Here is a 21,875-nt window from a genome sequence, read left to right on the forward strand (position 1 = left end):
TCGTAAGAGGTATAAATGCTCGTAATTCAGGGCTTACCTCATGATTTAGGCTGCTGCTTCCCTAGGAAACTAATCTAAATCACTGCAATTTGTGAACTACAGGTTCCCTGATTCATCTGAGATGAGACACCACATGTAAAAGACAACAGCATAGACAAGACAGGCAATGTGAAGCCCAAAGAGACTCAACAAAACATGTGGAGAGCTGGCAAAGGAAACCTGGTCTGTAGTGCCACCCCACTGCCTTCTCTGTAGTGCAAAGCTGGTAAGTGAGCAACGTGACATCCATGGCAACTTGAAGCATGCTGACATCAGTTACTCCAGCTTCTGTTCTAGTGCCTCATCACTTTCTGCAGTGTTCCACGAGAATGAGGGACCGACTGAAAGGTAATCCTGAACCAGATCTTTTATGAGAAGGGATAAAAACAAACAGGGCTTCTCCTCTTACAAATGCAGGCTGATAGATTTGCTAACACTGCAATAAAACAATTCAGGAAGCCAGTTTTCCTAATAGAACTGATTTCCTGAGAGCTCCCTGTCTTTACAATTCCTCCAACTGCAATTCAGCCCAAAGCAGTAGCATTCTGGGAAAAATGTACTTTCAAATCCAGAGATCTCTCTAGTATTTAGATGAGAAATCATCTGCAAAATCAAGCAGGGAACATCACAGGTGACACTACATTTCTGGAAAAGGCAAACGGTCTACAAGGCACTTCACAGTTAAAGAATAAAGGAAACTCAATACTCCTGAATGTGCATCCATCTGCTGTAATGTACTGATTTCAGAAGTCGTTTTTCTTTCATATAAACCCAGACAATCTTGAGCACAGTGCAATAAAAATAGGCATACATGTAACTTTATTTAGATTTGCATTATAGTATGAAGCTTATTTCTAATAACAGTGGAAGAACTTGACAAATTACCAAAATAACAGTAAAATCCTTTTCTCCTCTCAAAATTTATTAGTTTAATCTAAGTTTTAAAATTAAAATGAGAATTCCTATGTACTCTTACATAAACATGTCCAACATCAAACCCCAGATACAAGGTAATTATTTCCAAAAATTCCAGCATTTTCTTGGATATATATATCTTGATAAACAGAAGCAAAGAAGCCCTTATTTCACATCAAGTCTTAACTCTCAGTGTTAACATGTGCTCAGCCCATTGATTAAGTGTGAGAACAGAGGAAAATCAGTTCAACTTCTGCTACATGTGTCCCGACGCTTGCACAGCTGGACTACACGACTTAAAGCAGGTCTGCAAGGTATGTGGAAGGTATCAAACTCCACTTGAGTACAAAAAACCAACACCATTCAGGTTAAAGAAAGGAGTAACAGAAAGGAATTGCTGCTTTGTTTACTTAATATGGATGCTCTTATTGGAGCAGGGAGACAGTGTGTAGGAATTAAAATAAATCCGCACCAGGAACAAATTACACTACACTGAAGTGTTCTTTGTCAAATTAGGATGGCTGCTGAACAAAAGCCAGGAAGAGCTATTCAGAAACGTACATCACAGAGAAGTCTGACAGGTGATGCTTCTCACCAGTTCAACATTTCAGTGCTCCCATAACAGATTTCATGTGTCAGTCTGCCACCAGCATTCTCATGAATGGGTAAGGCCTGTTAGAAGACTGCATTTCAGATTAGATCTGCTCAAGCTTTATTGCAGTCTGCAATATTTCAGTGGAGAGCTGTTCAGCTGGAAAGAGTAAATTTTACTTTGGGGTATTTTTATTTACTTATTTTAAAAGGGCAAAGGAAGGGTTTCATGTATGTGAGCAGTTCTCCTTACTGAGCTTACATGGCCAACATTTACTTCAGCAAGGAATATATATGAAAATTAAGCCTTGTTTTCATGCAAACTTCTTGGTGTTCTTGATTTCCTAACCATACAGGCTTTCTGTAGGCAATTAACTGCCATATATGCACTTTAAATGCCAAAATTTTGTTACTTGAAAAATGCCTACCTGTTTACAGAAAGCCTTCTGAGACTACACGTGCTCTGCATTCTCTGAAAATATTTTTTGCATATGCTATCTCTTCCAGAGTTGATTCATTATCTTTCTGCAATAAATATACAAGTCCACACAAATCCTTCCAGAGCTCTCATGCTTTGTAATTCTCTTCTTTCTTACTGTCACTTCAGTTTGTCTCATAATTACCAGACAACATGCAAAGTACATTAGAAAACTAAAAACAGTAATTTAAGCTGATAACACTTAATCAGATCTGTATTTGAAATACCAGAAAATATTTACCTATGTGCTTCCACACTTGTATTTAGCTCTCCTACTTTCTTCCCCAACATTTTCCATCACAATAAAGGCAATTTAGACTGAAAATATCTTACTTTCCTCTTTCACAACTCAAAAGTAGACTGAATTCTACTTTCACTGCTCCAACACAACTTAAGTCTGATCCTTGCCAGCTAAATCTGCAAGGCCATGAGCTCAACTACATAGCACCTCTCTCTGCATTAAAGCCTATCAAAGCCTATTCATTTTTGAATGCCACTCAGATGAATTCAGTTTCAGAGATCATTCTGGGTAGGAATGGTAGAACCTTGTTGATTTATTTAAGAAAGGATTAACAAAAAATAGCAGAGGAAGTGAGGGACAAGCAAGACTCCATCTGTTGACTTAGTCCATAGAAACCAAGAACACAACGTGCTGCATTATTTGTTTGTTATTTCTTACATCTTTCCATCAACTTCCACTGATGGTATCAAAGCACTGAGAGAAAACTTCAAACTTTAATACTGGAGAACTACAAGGGCTGCTCCAACAGTAATGCCTCCCATTTTATTATGTTAGCCCATAACGTCAGAGGCCAGAACACCCAACAGTGGATGTGAGCACACTGAGGCAGTGGTTGGTGTTTTTCAGCAGTGGCAACAGCACATTTGTACAATTTAGAAGTAAAAATACCAAAACTTGCTTAAGTTCCTATAATACATTTGCCTAGTCTCACAAGAGCTTGGCCATGGGTATTCAATTTGAATTTTTGCCATGTATGATGGAGCTACCTTACCATCATTAGCAGCGGTCACTGAGGACTGAGAATCAATCGTCAGCTCCAGAAGGCAGTCTGCCCACTACAGCTTTCCTACTTTCCAAAGTTCCAGGCAGATCTGCCCTGCAGGTACTGGTAGAAGATGGACCAGAATGTAGGGCACTGGAATTCTGGATGTAAATGTGTAATTGAAAAAAAAGTCAGCAAGTAGTTAACATTGCACTTGACTTCTCCAAGGAGGGCATCACCTCGATAAGGAGTGTCTGGCCCAGAGCCAACCTACTCCCTGCTTCATGGGACCAAAGTGCACCATTTGCTGGTCTGGTAGCAGAACGGCAATAACACTGCACAGGCAGCACAGCGCAGGGCAAAGGGAAGAATTTTTACCTCTAGCTCTTCTGAGGTTTCATTCAGCTTTTGCAGTAAAGCAATTTTAGTAGAATAATAGAGAAAATACTCTACAAGGTAATTCCTCCTCATTAGAAAGCTTCCTCCATAATAGAAGTCTGCTTTTCAAAAGCCCAGAAGCATCTAGGACAAAAAAACAACACCAATACAATAGAACATCACAGCTTTATTATACGTGGCTGTCACCAGCAAATGAAGTGATAAGGATGCCAACACATGAATCTCAGATACAAGATCCATCAGAAATACCACAGCTAAATGGACGAAAAATATATTCTGGGTAATTTTTTCAATTAGGAAGTTACCTCAGAGAGACTAATTAGTAACCACATTTGTGGGAAAACTGTGCACACGCATAAGACAAAGTTTTACTTTTCCCTTATCTTCCTCCCTTTGGCTGTTATGCACACAGCTGACTTAGAGGCCAAGCTTCTGACATTTAAAGGAGAAAAGCAAGAGAAATGTTATCAAGAAGAAGATTACAGAAGAACTACAGAACCTCATTTACCTGCATGCACCTCCAACTCCCACCACTGGAACAAGTTCAACACATGCATAACACTGCAGAATTTAAGTCTTCATTGTACATTAAGTCTCCGTAGCTTCACAACACAAAGAAGTTGCTGAAGTTTTTCACCTACTGCTCCATTCCAGGAAGCCACCTCAAAACTGAGACCAATTTTGACATCATCCCATCTTTTGTCCTCCCGCTCATATGCCATGCAGACCCTAACAGTTTTGTCAAGCTACATGTCCTCCCCAACAGGTCACCAGCTGTTGCAGAAACACAAATCTGCACATTATCTTTAATAGAAATAAAACAAAGCCATTCCCATCTGCAGTTAAGTATACAAATATATGTAAAACAGTAACACTTCCACTCTTACTTCTACTTTCAAAATGACACTGTGCATACAAGCTACTGTGCTTGGAAAGAAGCACATCAGACTACAGAACCTATTAATTACACTGCCAGCTCTAAATATAAGCAACAAAGACAATATTTCAGGACGATCTGTAATTGCAGACATCGTAAAAACTCAGCAGACTGCCCAAGTTCAACTATTAGGAGTCAGTAATTCTCCACACTAAGGTAATCCAAGCCCAGATACAGACTGGATCACAAACCAACTTCATTATGTGTTATCACAGAATTGCTGAGGTTGGAAAAGACCTCCAAAGTCATCTCATCCTATCCAACTGTGCACCTCCCACCAATATTGTCCACTAAACCATGCCCCTCAATGTCCTTCTTGTAGTGAGGGGCCCAACACTGAACACAGCACTTGAGACAGGCCCTCAACAGTGCTAAGTGACGATCACCTCCCTGCTCCTGCTGGTTGCACTGTCACTGATATAAGCCAGGATGCCAATGACCTTCCTGATCTGGGCATGCTGCTGGCTCATGTTCAGCCAAATCACCAGCTCACACCCCCAGAACCTTTTCCTTCACACTAGAGGATGGGTGGCTTCTTACCTTGCAAGACCCTGCCAAACCAGACCATTCTTTTCAAGTTATATTAATATAGTGAAAGAGGAAGACAAGAAAAAGTTTAATTGAGGAATACTTCCACTCAAGCTGAGCTGACAGCCAGTAAAGAGTAGCAAGTTATTTAAGAACAACATTTGGAAAAAAAAAAGTAAAAAACACAAAATGTTATTGTTGAAATGGAAGCATTCTGCAAATTTAAGCCTATTATAGATAGAATTCAAGGTTAAAAATATTTGTTAAGAGACAAGAACTTTCCATTCTACAGTCACGGTAGCCAAGTCTGTAAATATCTCTCTTGTCTTCTAGACAGTATTATTTTAACCAAAGTCTATATATGCTTTGAGTCAATAATTAGTTCTTGAGTAATCTTCCATTTAACCAAAAGGATGGAAAGAGAATCGCATCTGCACACACATTTACAGCATCTCAAACAACGCCCAATTCAATTTTAAAATCTTGCAAGCATCTTTAGCAACCCGAGGTCATGAATACAGCAGAATCCATACTGCTCCATATTACAGCTACAAGTCCCTGTCTAGTAAAGCCTATTCAAAGTATCTGCAAATTTGCACAAAGGCACAGTCCTCACAAGAAGTTACTTTATATGCTTCATTTCTTACATAAATGTTTGGGGATTTTTAGGCTTTTTGAAAGAGTGCACAGCCCTTAGTCACATGCTAATTTTTCAACAAAGTTACAGCAAGGAGCTTCAGCCAAAAATAGAACATGTATTTGTGTGCTCCTGGTGCCCTGCCAGACTTCAGGAGGGCTTTAGTTTCTAAATATGATAAACATCGGTGGAGAGAAATTGTTTGTTTTTTTCTGTAGTCTGCCTTGCTTGCAGGTAACTTTGAGATGTATTTTAAACAAGTAACTTCAAAGCACGTAAGGGCAGACAGCACACAAAGAAAAATGCTAAGCCCTTCATCCTTCAGAATTTCATATTCAAGAGAAACCTCTTCCACTACATACAACATTCTGCCAATATTCTGTTTCCTTGTCTCTAGAGATCCCTTTCTGTACCATGTAATTCAATTATTCATAGATACGCTTACCAACGCTAAATCAGGTTTCTTACCATACAAAACAGTTCAATACAACCATGTAGGCAGGATTATACACCCAAACAATCCCCCGAGTACCCTTCTGCAGCAATTTAGGTCATTTTTAAATACAACCAAGCTGGAATCTGTCTGAAGATTCCAGATGTAAGAACCAAAATTGCCAGAATAAACCATTTGAGGGAGGTATTCGTATGCTGTTTGCATATATGTACTGACAGATTACACTACTGCCATGAAAGCTACTGTCTCAGCTCACATGCACTTATTGTCCATCACTGTCTATCACACGCATCTCATGTGGCAGATCACAACAAAGAAAGCCTGTGAAGTTATTACCACACGCTGAACAAAATCCAACTCAACAGTACCACATCTACTGGGGGTAAGAGGTGAGAAGGGAAGAATTTAATATAAAGCAAGGGTATGGAGCTGTGCAATGACCTTCCAGAGCTGGGCTTATTTGAGAACCCAGTTTGCCCTACAAGAGATGAAATATGAGCTGTTCCTCCCTCCTTCCCTAAGCATATTCACCCTCTCTCCTCTGTTGAATTCACCAATGGCAAGATGTAACACAGGATGCTTGTGTTTCGGGTAGCATTAATTTATGCCATGTCTACTATATAAGACAATGCCACATTCATGTAGAAGCATGCAAAGCAATGAGGTAGTGTGCTTTAAGACTATACAACAACAACACAAACAGAGGGATCTTATCTGTGTAGGCCTTTAAAATACAAAATAGAGACATGCTGCATCACACCTTCCCTTCCAATGAATAGTGAGAAAAGGAAATGTTTCATATGTTAAAGATATCTGAAAAACTGGAACAAATCCATGAGCTAGACAAACAGATGAAGCATAAGTTTCAAGAAAAAAACCAAACTGTTAAGTTACATCAGATGAGCTACGTGCTAAAACTGTACTTTTAGACCTAAATTAGTAAAGGTGGTGTTGAGACTGTTTTAGAAATGACCTACTTGGTTATCTCTCAAGACAACCAAACACACATTCACATTTTCCTTCTCACTTCTGAGCCAAGCTACCTCACATAATTAACATGAAGAAGTTTGGAACACCTCAAGAATTTAAAGTCAAGATGGAGATTCTTCTTGAAAGGTTTACTCATAATGCTCTTAAGACTATTTTTCAATGCTAATTAATAAATCACTCCTAAAAAACCCTTCTATATCTATTTCCTATACATGTGCATATTATCCAATCTTTACTGTTAGCATACCAATGTCAGGGCTTATTTCAAAGAATTTAACCAAGCCTTCCTGGGCTTGTACACTTGTATACACTTGTATACCCACCTATCACTGCAAGGTCACCACTTCATGAGTGTAAAGTCTGAATAAAGAAATCTTACGGCAGTCTTAAACGTACAAAATGACAACTTGAAAAAGTCTTGAGCATTTTCTGTGATACAGCCATATGCCATTATCTTTCACCACTGTTTATCATTCCAAGAACATTAATACCTATATCCCTATTGATTTCTGAATTAACGGTGACTTGATAATTCAACACAAAAAGCATCAGCAGACATATAACAGTTCAAGTACACACAAGAATATATAGCTGTCCTTTCATTCAAACTATTTTCACTCAGTGGTAACGCACTGGAATGGGCTGCCCAGAGAGGTTAAAGATGCCCCATCCCTGAAGGCATTCAAGGCAAGGCTGGATGTGGCTCTGGACAGCCTAGTCTAGTGGTTGGCAACCCTGCCCACAGCAAGGGGGTTGAAACTAGATGATCTTTGAGGTCCTTTTCAACCCAGGCCATTCCGTGATTCCATTTAAAGGTAAAAGGTTTTACATCTAGCTGATCTCATAAAGCTCTTGTATCCAACACAGAGAATGATTAAAAATATTGAGAGTGATACAATGTTCTTACTTTTAGTAGCTCAAAATAATGAAGACAGTGGTAAACAGGGGCAAGGAGCAGCCGGGGTAGAACATACTGAACAGCTTCTTTAAAGCCTTCACCTATTGACTAGAAAAGAAATAAGTTTCAGTCTTAAAACAACAAATGTATTGAAGCAACAATATAATGCAAGAAAAAAATAATATAAGTACAATTCTTGCTAAAAAAGAAAGTTACCTGTAAATAAAACGCTGCTCCTGGCTTTGATAATTGACTTAGAAAATGATCGTGAAAACCAGGTCGCAAAATATCTTGTGCATACGATTCGTAAGGATCAAATGCTAGTTCCTATGAAGAAATAGGAAACTTATTTAATAACTAAACTTATCTCTGAAAGAAAATATGCTGGAGAGATTTGTCTGTCTACTTATTCTAAAATGTAGAGATGAATCAATACTGTTAAGCACTTGGCTTTGCACTTGAGTCTCATGAGGTTCCCCTCAGCCCACTGTTGGAGACTGTTTAGGTCTCCCTGACTGGCACCCCATCCACTGGGTGTGCTGACTGCATCACACAGTTTGGTGTCATCCTCAAACCTGCTGAGTTTACACTTAATCCCACCACTGATGTCATTGATGAAGATGTTAAAGAGCATCGGTCCCAGTACTGAACTCTGAGGGACACCACTTGTCATGGATTTCCATTTGGACATTGACCCACTGTCCACCACTCTCCGGGTACAATCTCACAGCCAGTTCCTCATCCACCTAACAGTCCACATACCAGACCCATATCTTTCCAACCTGGAGAGAAGGATACTATGGGGGACCTGCCAAAGACCTTACTCAAGTCCAGGTAGATGACAACACCTTTCAGTGACCTATAGGAATCTCCTGAGCTACTTCAACCACAATAACTGGTCCTCCCAGCAGATGTCAGCACAGTTATTCTCCCAGAAACGACAAGGGTCTGTGGTAATGAGGTAACTACTTGCATAAAGAAGGCTTTGGCCAGATTTTGTTTGGTAAATCTTTACAGGAGCAGCTCATCCACAAGATTCCTGTTGAAGACCTTCCTCTGTGATTTTCTCCATCTGCAAGCTTTGGCCTTCATCCCCTAGCAAGCCTAATGTAATAGTCCTCACCACCACTTCAGGACACCTGCTGGCAAAGAAGCCCTTGCTTCATTTTTCTGTTGAAATCTAGTCACAGGGTTGTTGTTGGTTTTGTTTGTTTTATTACCCTCTGTGCTAACTAAAGATGAAATAGCCTACAAAGACTGAAGAGTAAAGATTATAGTCCTTATAGACTTTTGAATATACATATTCTAGAGTGAATGGACTCTAGAAAAATGGGCTATCTACTTACAATTGGGGGAAGGTTACAAGAAGAAATAAAAATCTAAACAAAGGCAGTTTGAACCTACCTGCACTTCACACCTACATGCAAATCCTTAAGATACGTGTGATTAGCAACAACAACAAAAACATCAGTACTCTCTTACCTCAGCCATATCTTCAAAACAGCTGCCTACTAACGGATGAGGACTACCTTCATCTGTCATTTCAACAGTGTCTTCTATATGACCCAATAACTTTACGCTAAGTTCGTGGATGTCTGATATACGACTAAATATATTTTCAACATCCTGCAAAGCAACAGCAACAGATAAAAATCAACAAGGAACTGGACACAATTTGAGATAAAATGTTATCTGCAAAGCAATTCTGTTACAAGAAACAAACATTTCCTTAATCAGAACATGATTTTATAATCTGTGTTGTGTAACTTTTGATATATAAAATCATAGCACTTATTTTTAAAGCAATGACCTTGCGTATGTATGTATAAAAGTATAAACACTGACAATGAATTTAACATAGCAGAGAGCATCGACCAACCTTAAATTAATCCTGCAAGTGAATATATAAAATCGAATGGTTTCTTCTATAGAAAGACGTTTCCTCACAAGGATTCCTTTGCAATTCACATTACAGGACTCAAGGGAAGTGGTTTCTCTGCTTTGGAGATGTTTAACTTATACAAATACTCACCTAGATTTGTCATAATATTACATATATACATATACTTCTTTTTTAAACACAACACTTACATGAGATGAAAATAGTTTGGAGTTGGAGGCATATGGCTCTCTAAAGACTCTGATAATGAGATTAAGTTCCCTTATATATTGCCGAACCTCTGCCATAAATGACTTCACTAGGTCATAATAGGTTTGCTCCCCTGAAGTGGAAGGCTCCTCATCAGATAAAGTTAGTGCACTTAAATCTTCTACATCTTGATGGAACATATCCATTAACACCTACGCAGCAAAGAGGGAGAAAGCCATCAAGTGACACGAACTTATTTTCAAGATCTACCAGTAACTCATCAGAAAATTAAATTATTTCCACTAAATCAAACTAATCAGCAGCAGCAGTGTTTGTACATATTGTTCTGCAACTGGTTGAGCATTATGAAAGCAACATGCATTGTTACGAATTTGCAAGTCATTATTTGCAGTGGAAATTTCTGCAGAATCCTGTCACTCAGGCCAGCCTCGGCATGTTTCAGAATATGTCCTAAAAATCAATCATCAGTCTAATAGTTCTATGAAGTACAGAGATGTCAGCATTTAATCATGTTCTGTAATACTGAATTAGCCTACACAATCTAAGATCCTGAAGATGTAATGTTATTAAGCAGCATGTGCATTTTGGCTCTTCACCTCTGGCTTTAGCAGAAAGCCATAAGTGATTTTAACTCGGAACCCCGTTATCTGTGATGAATATTGGCCTGCCCAAACACTGTTTTGATTTCTGTCCCTAATAGCTCCTCAGTTTTGTTGAATTGGACCCACAAGGAATGGCACCAGATTCAGAAAAAGCCTGCGGTTTTCTTGCAGAACTACACAGACAAAAGGATCTCAAGGACTACCAGAAGCCACAATTAATATAAGTGAAGTTTATCAAACACAAGTAATTAGTAAATCAAACTTTACAAGTAAAAGATTAAATGGATCACTGTACACTTCTTCCAAATGTGGTATCTGAGTCAGGAGTTATTAAAGTGACTTAGCAAGAGGCAAATGGAAATCACACTTCTGTTGTCTGTAACGTGTGAAGGACAACTTAAATGCAAAATAAACACGTTCCCTGCACATTAGTAGAGGCATTCGAATCTGATGTATCTTTGGCAAAAAGAAAATCTGAAGAGTCCCACACACAGTCTAAAACAATGCAGCCTAAGAATAAGCCAGAAGAAGATGTAGCTCAACATGCAAGATGACTCTGCTCTGGTGCAGGCAGATAGGACAGTACTTATAAACAAACCTGCTGCCCAGAGCTACACCCCTTCCAGGAAGCCACAGAGCCTATCAAACAATCCATGTGAACTCCAAAATAAACTAGAACTTAAGAACTGGTTCCAGAGTCCCTTCCCAACAGATGGAGGTGAAGTCACAGCAAACTACGCCTGCTGCTGCAGGCTGACATGATAGCAGTCACCAAAAAGTTGGAGGAAAAGACTGCAGTATCAAAGCTGCAAATACTTCAAGTACGAGAGAAGCCTAACACAAAAAACACTAACTTGGGTTTTTGAAATGTCAGAATACAGAATGAAAAGTTATTTCTCAAAATAATTCTGGGGAATGGATCATCACTACTGTGTGCCATTACACTGAGTAATGCAAGTATTCAAGGAGGCACAAACGTTTATACACTTCACAGGTGCTAGAAGATTCCAGACTGTATTAACAAGACTGCATTTCTCTTCTGTGAAAACCACAAGAACTAAGGAAAGCAACTATATCCCAGATGCTGAACTTAACTTAGAGCAGACAAACACATAAAAATAGCCTGCATTGTAATGCAGGTGATGGGTTTTTGAGTGTGGTTTTGTTTGCTCTGTGAGTTGTTTGGTTTTGTTGCTCTTTTGTTAAGCAAAGTAGAATTTTTCAGATGCATGGGTGGCACAAAGAGAAGGGTGAAAGTGTTTGGAAGAAGAAACCTAAAGAGACAAACAAAAACCAAGCAGAATGTGCACACTGGCAGCAGGAACCTAAGGGTTCTTGACCTGACTGGAAAACAAAACATCTTGTGAATACCGGTCAACACCTTGTTCTACTGAGACAGTAAATCAGCATGCCCACTTCAGAGCTTCCAAAACTTTCTCATATCTACATACTAAACAGAGTTACTCCGATGTACGAATGCCCAATGCAGTTTCCAAATTAGCCTCTTCTATGCAGCCTGCCTACGATTAGGCACACACAGCAACAGCACTGCTCCTATTCTATATTCAAGCACACGTCTGCGAACGCTGCTGTCACAACCCAGGAGGGTGCATCCAAAAGCAAAACCAACTGACCAAGACAACAGTCCCGACTAAGAAATAATTCACCCTTTGCAACCTCACACAACCCCTTTCTTTCCTCTTGAGATGAAGATAGAAGCAAAATGGAAAAAAAATGCTAGCATGAACAAAACAAAAGCACTCCCTGAAGTCTAGACAAGTCCAGCCAAAGATGCTGACTACCACAGCCTTAGACAAAGCACCAACTAGACTACAGAAGGATGAGCATCTCTCAAGTCCCATCTGCTAAAGGATTAACTTCAGGCTTTGATTTTTTTGAACAATGGAAAGCTTGAGATGCTGATGAGGTGGCCACAGAAACTAGGGTGTGATGGCACTTGAAACACAACAGAGACAGCTCTTCAGCAGTGTTGGATCACTGGGTAAAGAGGTAATTGCTGTCTGAATCTAATGACTCCTCTGAAGCCACAGGAAAGGCAGCCTGGTGGTAAAAGTATGGATGCCTATTAAGAAACAGAGATGCTCACGTAGAATCTTTTTTCCATCTGTTTATCTATTTTTAACTACTTGACCACAGAAGCACTGCAGTCAGTCTTATTCTGGGAGAATACCCATGCTTCAGTTCAGCTATTTTTTTTTCCAAGATACAAACAAGGAAAGAAAGCTCTATTATTACAGCCAAGGAACGCTAAATTTTGAAGTGCCGCTTCACAATTTTTAAAGCATTTACACATTAATGAGATTAGGCAAGCAATATCAAAAGGAAGAGACGTTTAGCTGTAAATAAACACAAGCAACAGCTCTGTAACTCAATTAGCATTTCAACAGCTTTGCTGTATCACTGGAACACTATTCTACTGCAAAAGTTTCTTCTTTCAAATGTACAACACCGTTTACTCACTGAGGAATAGATATTGTCCTCTCTAAATTCAACTAAAATGTTCTTTTAACACAAGAATCAAGAGTTAAGCTTACCTTATCAGCACACATTGCCACTTTAATATCTTGTTTTGTAATCTCATAATGCCTTATATTTCGTACATAATTCCCAACCAATTTTAGTATGTCTGCAGAAATGTACTCTAATACTGCCACTATGTAAACAGACACTTGGTGGTCAATTTTGTAACCTAGAACTTCCTGAAAGGAAAACAAACAAACAAATATTCCATGTTATTCAGATATTGAAATATACGATTTGTGGTTGTAACCTGTGATGTGAGTTTAAAACTCAACATTCACAACATACACTCTTAGTAATAGTAACTCAATAGCCCTTAGGCCAAGTAAACAAACAGCATCATTGCAGATGCTGCTCTATCAGCTATAGAAGTGATAACAGCCAAGAACTGTCCCAGAAACCTTGCCTGAAAGCTAGTGCACTCTCTAGTGGATAAAGAAAGCCACACACTCATTTGCTACAAATTTGGTTACTCTTCTTTTGCACGACTCAAAAAACAATCAAGACATTTCCGAAAATATCCTTAGATGAGCAAGTGAAAGAAATATATGCAATTAACTAAACTGGAAATGTGGAAAATTAAATTACGTTGAAGGAAATGTGGTGGTGTTGGTTTTTGTTTACACTTCAGGCAGCATACAGAAATCACACAAAACAAAGCTGTCAACTTCTAACTGCATTCCAAAAACAAGATGACACTGCTACTTACCTTTAATAAAGGATGGATTTTTTCTACTGGAAGAGATAACGGATTTCTTCGTTTTCGTTTCTCAATGGCAGATTGGGCATCAGCTATTGCCCACTTATCAATAGGATGGGGAAAGCTTTTCTGAACACGATCCTTAAAAAAAAAAAAAGAAAAGGACTAAAGGGTAAATGCATTATCTGAACGACCTGAGCAATATTACTACATTATGAAATTGTTTTCCATTAGTTAACAAATGAATGCCTACTAATGTTAAGATTTTTTACTATAAAAGCTTGAAATCCTAATGTTTTGGGCACATGCTGCTCACTACATTCATGATGCCGTTCCAAAAAATCATTAATAAATCTAGCACTCCAAATTTGAGAAGCATCAGAATTAAGCTGCCTCTGTAGGCACGGTTTCCTCACCAGACACACGTATGATAATTCAGTATTTAAATACAGGACTGTGTTTCATCCTAGCACTTTACTCCCTGCACAGAACAGCCACAGCAGTTTATTTACTCCATCTAGCATTCAACATGCCTGAATATACCTATGTATGCACCGTGCTCCAAAGAGCTCTCCTGCTGGAGCTCAGACATGGGTCTCTGGAGAACCAACGACCTGCCTGGTTGTGGCAGCCCAGGTGTTTGAATAAAGGTGTCAGAAACCTAACTTCTCACATAACTTCTCATCTTATTTTTTTCAGACCACTGTTCCCACTGACTGTTACGATTGCAAGTGATCACTTACGTAAATATGACCCCAATTTGAGCAACCATGAAATGAGGAAGATGAAATTTATAACCACTACAAAGGGCAAAGTACACAAACAAAAAGTTGCCAAAAAACCATATGGGACAGATTACAGCATCATAAAGATAGCACTCAACTCACTGAAGTACAGACTTTTATCTTTTCCAACCCCCCCACCTTCTGCAAAAGGAAAAATGAGATGTCATACAAAAAAAGCCCACAACTAGTTTGCTATCTAACACCAAATCATTCCCCAACGCAGCTCACACTGCTGTCTGAAGAACGAAGGTGACCCGAGGGAAAAATAAATGTGTATGTCCATGTAATTAAAGACAGCATCATCACATATAAACACAAAGGGGGTAAACTGAGGTTGCCTGGTCATCTCCAGTTCTTGTATTTCTCATCCTAAGGGCTGCACTTGGCAATCGTTACGAATCTTCAAGCAACGCTCCACTTAATGCTGTGTTTTAAACAACAGCAACAAAACACTTGATGCAATCTCCCACAAACCTCCACCACTCCAGCTGACCAGAAGAACATTGCAAAACAGAACAGCTGCAAGGGGGGATCCTGACCACCGCTGGGAGTCAGCATTCAGGAAAGGAAGGATGAAATTTATGACCAGCTATTATGCAGTAGGACAGCTCACAGAGACAGTTTTACTGGGCACTGAACAACAAGTTCAACTGATGGGAAAAACAGCTCTTAGGTAATTCAGCACGTTTTATGCTGATGGTTCTGCTATGTAAACATTGAACTCGTGAATCCTGAGCTCTGAGACAGCTCGGTGAATTTTCGGTTTGGCTGTTAGCTCCTCAGCCCCCCCCCACACCTGCCAGCACACTGCCTGCATTTCTCTTCTACACTTTCTTCAGGAAGCAAGGAAGTTGCATCTTGTTCTGCAACTAACCTGGCACATCCCCCAAGTGCCAAACACCAACATGCTCACTACAAATGCAGCCTGCAGCATGGCAGCAGTATTCAAACCACAGCTGAGCACAGAGGGCTACCAAGACATTCATGGGCTTAGGCCATAACTAAATTGGATTGTTTCTTAAAGGAAGATAAGACACCTGCTCTCAAACATCAGGCTGCAAATCTTTGCCAAAGGAATCATAAGAAAAGACATTTCTACACAAAGAAGCGTCCCTTGTCTCATTCTGAGAAATGATTGAACTATTTTAATTTCCAATTTCAGAAGGGGTACCAGCTGATATCAGCAGGTTGAGGAAGCAGCGTGAGGCCTCAGACTACGCAGGTAGAGGGGAGGGTGAAAGTCTTCTTAAAGGAACCAGTTAGCTTTCAGCTTTATGCTCAGAAGTTACTGTTCCCAACTGCCACACAGTAACGTGGATGACAGAGACAGTTTTACTGCCCACTGAACTACAAAGGCAACTGATGGGAAAATCACCTGTTAGGTAACTCAGCAGAGGTTTCACGCTGAAGGTTCTGTTACATAAACACACATAATTAGTGCTTTTCCCTCTTATACCAAGTGCTCTCTTTTACATTGTGAAATCTATTATATTAACTTTTCATACAAGAGCTCAAATTAAGTTGCAAAACAGGGATCAGATTGGTAATAAACACTCTCTGTACCTCTACATCCAGAAAACTTCTCGGCTGGGCTTGACACAACATATTTAGCAACTGGAGAATTAGTTCCTCCACGTACTGTAACGCATCTTCAGTAGAGGAGAGTTTAGGATGGACTTGCACCTGAACCTGAACAAAAGAGAAGAATTTGTACATTATTTTTGCTCTTCCCCAGACTTGCAAATATTATGACAGCAGGATGAGTAAAACAGGTCAGGAAACCCCATCGAGGAACGTGTGCGCTGTCGATAGAAATACAAACCTCAAGCATTCAAACATACCCAAATTGCTGCAATATTTAATGTCAGAAACCACCTAATTAATAATGGTGTTCAGCAGTGCAATTAGGAAAACTCTTCAAATACACTGCCTACTTTATCTTTCCCTCCTAGCTCTTCACACCACAGGCACAGGATATACGTCAGGCACGGCGCTTCCTCCCTTTCCACAACCCACCATGCACCACTCAAGCTACAGCATGATAATACACAGAACTTCTTTCAAAGCTAGAGCCCTGCAGAAATGACCTGAGCAGCATCTAGCCATCAAATCGTGCAGTCCATTCTCAGCAGGCTCTCATTAAGGCTGGTTCAGAAGTTTGCTTCCACGTTCGTTTTGAAGTCAGACTCTAGAAGGAAGGACGGGAACACTTGAAGGCCACAGCCATCCCAGAATTCAGCAGCACTCCAGATGCTTGGAAAGTTCAGTCCCCACACGTTTCCATGTGTGCCACCAGTGCCTGCAGACTCTCCCCGGGTAGACCCATGGAGGCACGCTCCTGCTTGGCTCCACCACAGGGTCAGCTCGGCCATTTATTTTTCCAGATGGCCACATAAACTTCCACAGCCAGTCTGCGGGACAGCTTCTCTCTGCATCTCTGCAGCTAACAGAAGCATGCTTTTAACCCATTCAGGTGAGCAAAGCCCAGCACTCCAAGAGCCTAAAACTGACAGGTGGTTGAATCTCAGTCCTAAACATGGGTGGCAGATAGGATGGCAGAGCAAGATGGCTGCTGACTTCTGCAAGGCTTTTCAAGCCCTGATTTCATCATTTTACCATTCCCACTGCACTCAAAACGCCTCCAGTTCTCCCAATTGCTAACAGAAGGGCAGAACCACCTTAAGCCAAAACCCGACAATTTGTCTCAACCAAATATTAAGCCCACACGTCTATACTCAAATGCTGCAGCCGTAATTATTTAATTTCACAGCTGAGTTCTCGTTCCTATTTGCAGCTATAGCAAGAACTAAATGTTACGAAGTTCAAACACACACCAGCCTCAAATAGAAATCCACTTGCCTGCTAAGGCACTCACTAGTCGAAGCACTTCATGTCTAGGCACAGCCCCGCTGCTCGCAGAGCTGCTACTGAGAACTAAACGTGCCTGATCACGGGCTTAGCTTTTGCAGGCTGCATACCCTTATCCATTATGTCTTAAAGAACACCTCCACCACTGACTGCTTTTTAACTTGAAAACGTGGGCAGAAATAGAGCAGGCGACGTTCTCCCTGACTCAGGGAAGCGATTCAACGATGCCAGAGGTTTCACTTTCCCAGTAACACACAGCAGGTTGCTGGAGGCACCTGGGGAGCAGCACGCCCCACGGTCCCGAGCATGGCTCACCACTCAAGCACTGCTGCTGACATACCGTGCCATCCCGGGACAGTCTCTCATCACAAATTACAGGCTTGCAGAAGAATTCTCTTAAAGATCAAGTGATCTAAGCTGCCTACAAGATGCTCTCGTTCTTTTTTTTTTAGCTGCCTAAAACATATTCACGTCAGGTTATCCCTACGGATTCCTATAGCATTCTGTATTTTGAAAATTCTAAATTACCAAGTCAACCAAGCAGTAAAAATACGTAACGTGATAAACCTCAGCGTTGAGAAATTGCTCCGCTTTCTCCCCTTGCTTAGAAAACAGATGGCAGACTTCAAACCCTTTCTGTCTGTAAATCTATAGGAATAAGAACAAACAAATACCACAACGGGCCATGACCTGAAACATTATCCACAGTCAGCCAAAGCAAAGTCAACAGTGATAACCTATTCCTCGTTCAGAAGATAAAGTTCCAAACATTTTTTTCCTAAGCTTTCATGCTTGGGGAGCGGTTACATCATTCTCCTTGAAGGCCACCATCTTCTGGCACCACTGAGCTGTGCTGGAGCACAGCATGCATGAGGTGCTGTGGGTCACCAGCACAGTTTATCTCTATTAGAGAGGCAGTTAATACACAGCAATGAAGCTGAAGTGAGATTTCGTATCGTTTAGGGTTCAAAGTCGTACCATTCCAACAAGGAAAACGAAAGGAGAGCACAAGGGACACAAAGCATGCCATCTGCAGCACAGAGCCACCAAGGCTGGGCACGTGCCAGCTGAAGCTGAGGACGCTGGTCACCAGGCCCAGGAGCATGACACCAGATGGGCAACAGGCAGGATCTGGTAAGAGAAGGCACCGAGTGAGAACACCTGCCAGAGGCTCTGCCACATGGTCAGGCTCCAAAGAGGAGCTCGCCCTGCTGGGGAAAGGGGAGGAGGCTTCCATCCTCCTGAGGCAGCTCAGAGACCAAATCAGAACAACCCGGCCACCCCACCCCCCCAGAAAGGCCCACCACAGGAGCACACCCGATAAACACAGACAAACAACTTCTGAAGTGTAGTGATGTTTAGATAAGATTCTTATCTACGCATTTCACCTCTCCCTTCAATACTGGCAGAACCCATCCCTCCCTCCCACACACACCAAAACATCTATCTTGTGATAAGGGAAATTACCACAAGAACGGCCTAAAAGCATCTTTTGACAAAAGCTTCAATTCTTTGAGGTACCCAGCACAAGTGAGAGCAGCTGGAAGCCCCTGCCTCCCCTGCCGGTTCATCTGATGGCTTTTTTCTCTGGCCCAACCCAGTACTGAACCTGGTCACAAGGTAACCCAAACAAAGTCTAGGCTGACGTTCAGCAGTTTATTCTGCCCTAAAGAGGCACTTGACAACAGGTTAAGAAGGGAAGGCACACGCAGTAAGTTTCACAAACAGCCTAATACTAAACCAAGCTTCCTTTGCAACAATTTTCAGTTACTCTTCCTCACACCTCCCAGAGCAAAGGCCGAACGTACCCCAACGTGAAGCTGAAGCATTACAGCCTATGGCTGAAAGCATTCCATTGTGTGTATGGAGGCTGTCTAGAACAACAGGGACCTGCCTCCCAACACGAGCAGCAGAAGCCTCAGAAAGGTATGTAACAGAAGGGCATCATCCTAAGCTAAGTAATGAACCAAACCAATCTCCTGCTGGGCAGAGAACACCACTTCCACACCCAGGTAAGACTGCCCATCTACTGGGGTCTGGCAAGAAGGCAACGCATCAACCAAACAACAGCATGTGCTAAAGCACAAGCAGCTTCCCTGCTGAGCAGCGGTACCACAGCACTGCCAGTCTCGCTCGGTGGCAGCTGAAGTGTTCCAAGGAAGCAGCTGAAGGAAAGACACTGTACTGAACAGAGCATCTTGTTAATAAAATGGAAGAAGCCGTAATAAGAAGGCAGACCGTGTAAGGAAAGAAAGAGAGAGCCATCACCTTTCCCTGCCTGCTTAGTCTGCAATTATTCTACTGCCATTGGACAAGGAATCTATGATTTTCATCGCACTATCACATAGTGGAAAGAGGCAAGGCCTCTGGCACTTCTCCCAAATCAAAGATCAAGCTGTTTTCCAAAACACAGGGTGAGACTCAACTGATTAAAAGCATTTTTCTGAACCTTCAAAATACGAAGAGCAGAAGTGGAAAATACAGACCTTGGCAGATAGGTTATTATTAGAAGCAATGTGGTAACAGAGCAGGCTTTTTCTTTTCCCCCCACATTGGTTGCTTTTCAAGTTTTAACAACTTGTACAACCCTTATTTCCACTGAAGCAGCTTTCAGTATTCCCTCAATGACGACAAAACTACTGACAAGCAGCTGCTTATCACTAAAACACTCCAGGATCAAATATTTTAGGGACAGCTTGTGTGAACAAGGGTCGTCCTCATAGCACAAACACTCCACAAATACTGTTTTTTTCTCTTGTACTCCCTGCCTACAGTTGGCAATCCTGCCCATGTGTTGTTGTTACCTTGATTAGTTAATTCAGTAAACTAAACCAAGCTCGGGGGGGTCTTAAATTCATACTTCAGGACCTTAACTTTATCCTGCACAGCCATTCTGAGCACAGAGAATCCAAGGCTATCAAGAATTAATCACGTCCTGCATCTGCAGCAAAGCACTGCCAACAAGAACTACCATCATTCTGAGTGACAAGCAGCTATTGGACTGTCATCAGTTCGAAGAACGAGGTAATTAAGAGTCAGGTAAAAACATTTTTGTCAGTCACAGCTTCCCCAGCACTCCTTGTTAATTGCTCTACAGATTCACAGCGATTTGAAGTATTCAAGCAGTGGAGCATCTGTACGGTAACAAAGTTCTTTTGTTTCTCTAAATAATCAAACTGACCAATCAGTAAGGATGACACTTCCTATGGTAAAAACCAACGTATCAGGGAAGAAGTACATCGTGGGTATGCAGAGCAATTCCTACTGCACAAGCAAAATGAAGCCACAAGGAAAGATGTTGAAGAAAAACACTCCACACTGATGAAGATCAGAACAAAGTGAGCAAGTTCACTAGCGAAGGAAGAAGAGCTGAATGCATCACTCTGCAGGCATCCCTTCTGAGTCTGCCTTCCACAGTGCCCCAAATCCACAGGTCTCTGTCTCCAGCCAGCCAAGAGCTCTGATGTTTTGTACACCTTGAATCTTCGTCTTCATCCTCAGCACCTAACCTGTCCACCTCTGCAACTTCTACTTCAAACACTAGCTGTTATTCTTACTTCTTTTTCTTGAAGCTTATCATCAGGATTGCTGTCTTTTGCCAGCAACTGAGCGCCTCTGTAACACTTTGTCTTCTGATGCTTCAAAATAATAGTGACCAGGCAGAGAAGCATCTTACTGCTCATCATTCCCCTCCTAATTGAGTGCACTGAAGTCTATCTTGACAGGATCTGAAGGAGAATAGGAAGAAAAGGGATTACATTATGATCCGAATGGTACAAAAGCTGCTTTTTGCAAATGCAGCTGTTGAATGCAAAGACAGTGCATTACAGACCCTACTGCTAAGGCCTGTGCCTAATGAAATACATGGCACACATTTGTAAGACTTCAATGATGTAAGAAGTTATTTATTCTTAATATATACACTTGTTTTTATTAATAAAAAACACAGAATCAAAATAACCCATTGGGAAAGAGAAAGCTCTGCAGTTACTCAACAATACCTGGTTTTTAGGAAGTGATTCTAGGGGTGTTGTTTGAGCTCCACGTTACAAGCCAACGTGTAGTTTCAAAGGGGTAAAGGCAGCCTTCCCCAACAGCGGGGAACACTGCATGCTGGTGTATGTGCTTCAACAATGTTCAAACACTGTCCTCCCAACCAGTGATACTAATTCAACATATGTCTTCCCAAATCTCACTTCCAGCCACACAGGAAAATGTAATGATCCTGTTTGTGTACCCAACTGTTTAAAGGAGGAACTCAGAAAGCAGAGTGCTGCCACTACCCAAGAGCGGACACGAGAGCACGGTCAGCTCACTGAGGGCAAGAAGAAGTCCTCAGTTCATGACAGGACCTCACATCAGCACCTGATAACATGACTGCACAGAGCACGTGCTCTGG

At 41.1% G+C, this 21,875-nt stretch overlaps 1 protein-coding gene across 2 annotated transcripts in view; it reads right to left on the reverse strand.

The window, feature by feature from the left end:
• The window catches only part of SOS1 (SOS Ras/Rac guanine nucleotide exchange factor 1), a 46,455-nt gene that overhangs the window by 22,706 nt on the left and 1,874 nt on the right, over positions 1-21,875 (reverse strand). For both annotated transcript variants that reach the window (XM_065730134.1, XM_065730219.1), the window contains exons 2-8: positions 16,172-16,297; positions 13,833-13,964; positions 13,138-13,302; positions 9,962-10,171; positions 9,353-9,496; positions 8,087-8,197; positions 7,880-7,978 (exon numbers count right to left, since the gene is read on the reverse strand). In XM_065730134.1, the coding sequence (XP_065586206.1) occupies positions 7,880-7,978; positions 8,087-8,197; positions 9,353-9,496; positions 9,962-10,171; positions 13,138-13,302; positions 13,833-13,964; positions 16,172-16,297 (987 nt within the window). The remainder of the gene's footprint in view (positions 1-7,879; positions 7,979-8,086; positions 8,198-9,352; positions 9,497-9,961; positions 10,172-13,137; positions 13,303-13,832; positions 13,965-16,171; positions 16,298-21,875) is intronic.

The sequence above is a fragment of the Cyrtonyx montezumae genome, unplaced genomic scaffold (genome assembly GCF_038088225.1).
Source record: "Cyrtonyx montezumae isolate F1298 unplaced genomic scaffold, pur_monq_1.0 scaffold_0, whole genome shotgun sequence".
NCBI lineage: Eukaryota > Metazoa > Chordata > Aves > Galliformes > Odontophoridae > Cyrtonyx > Cyrtonyx montezumae.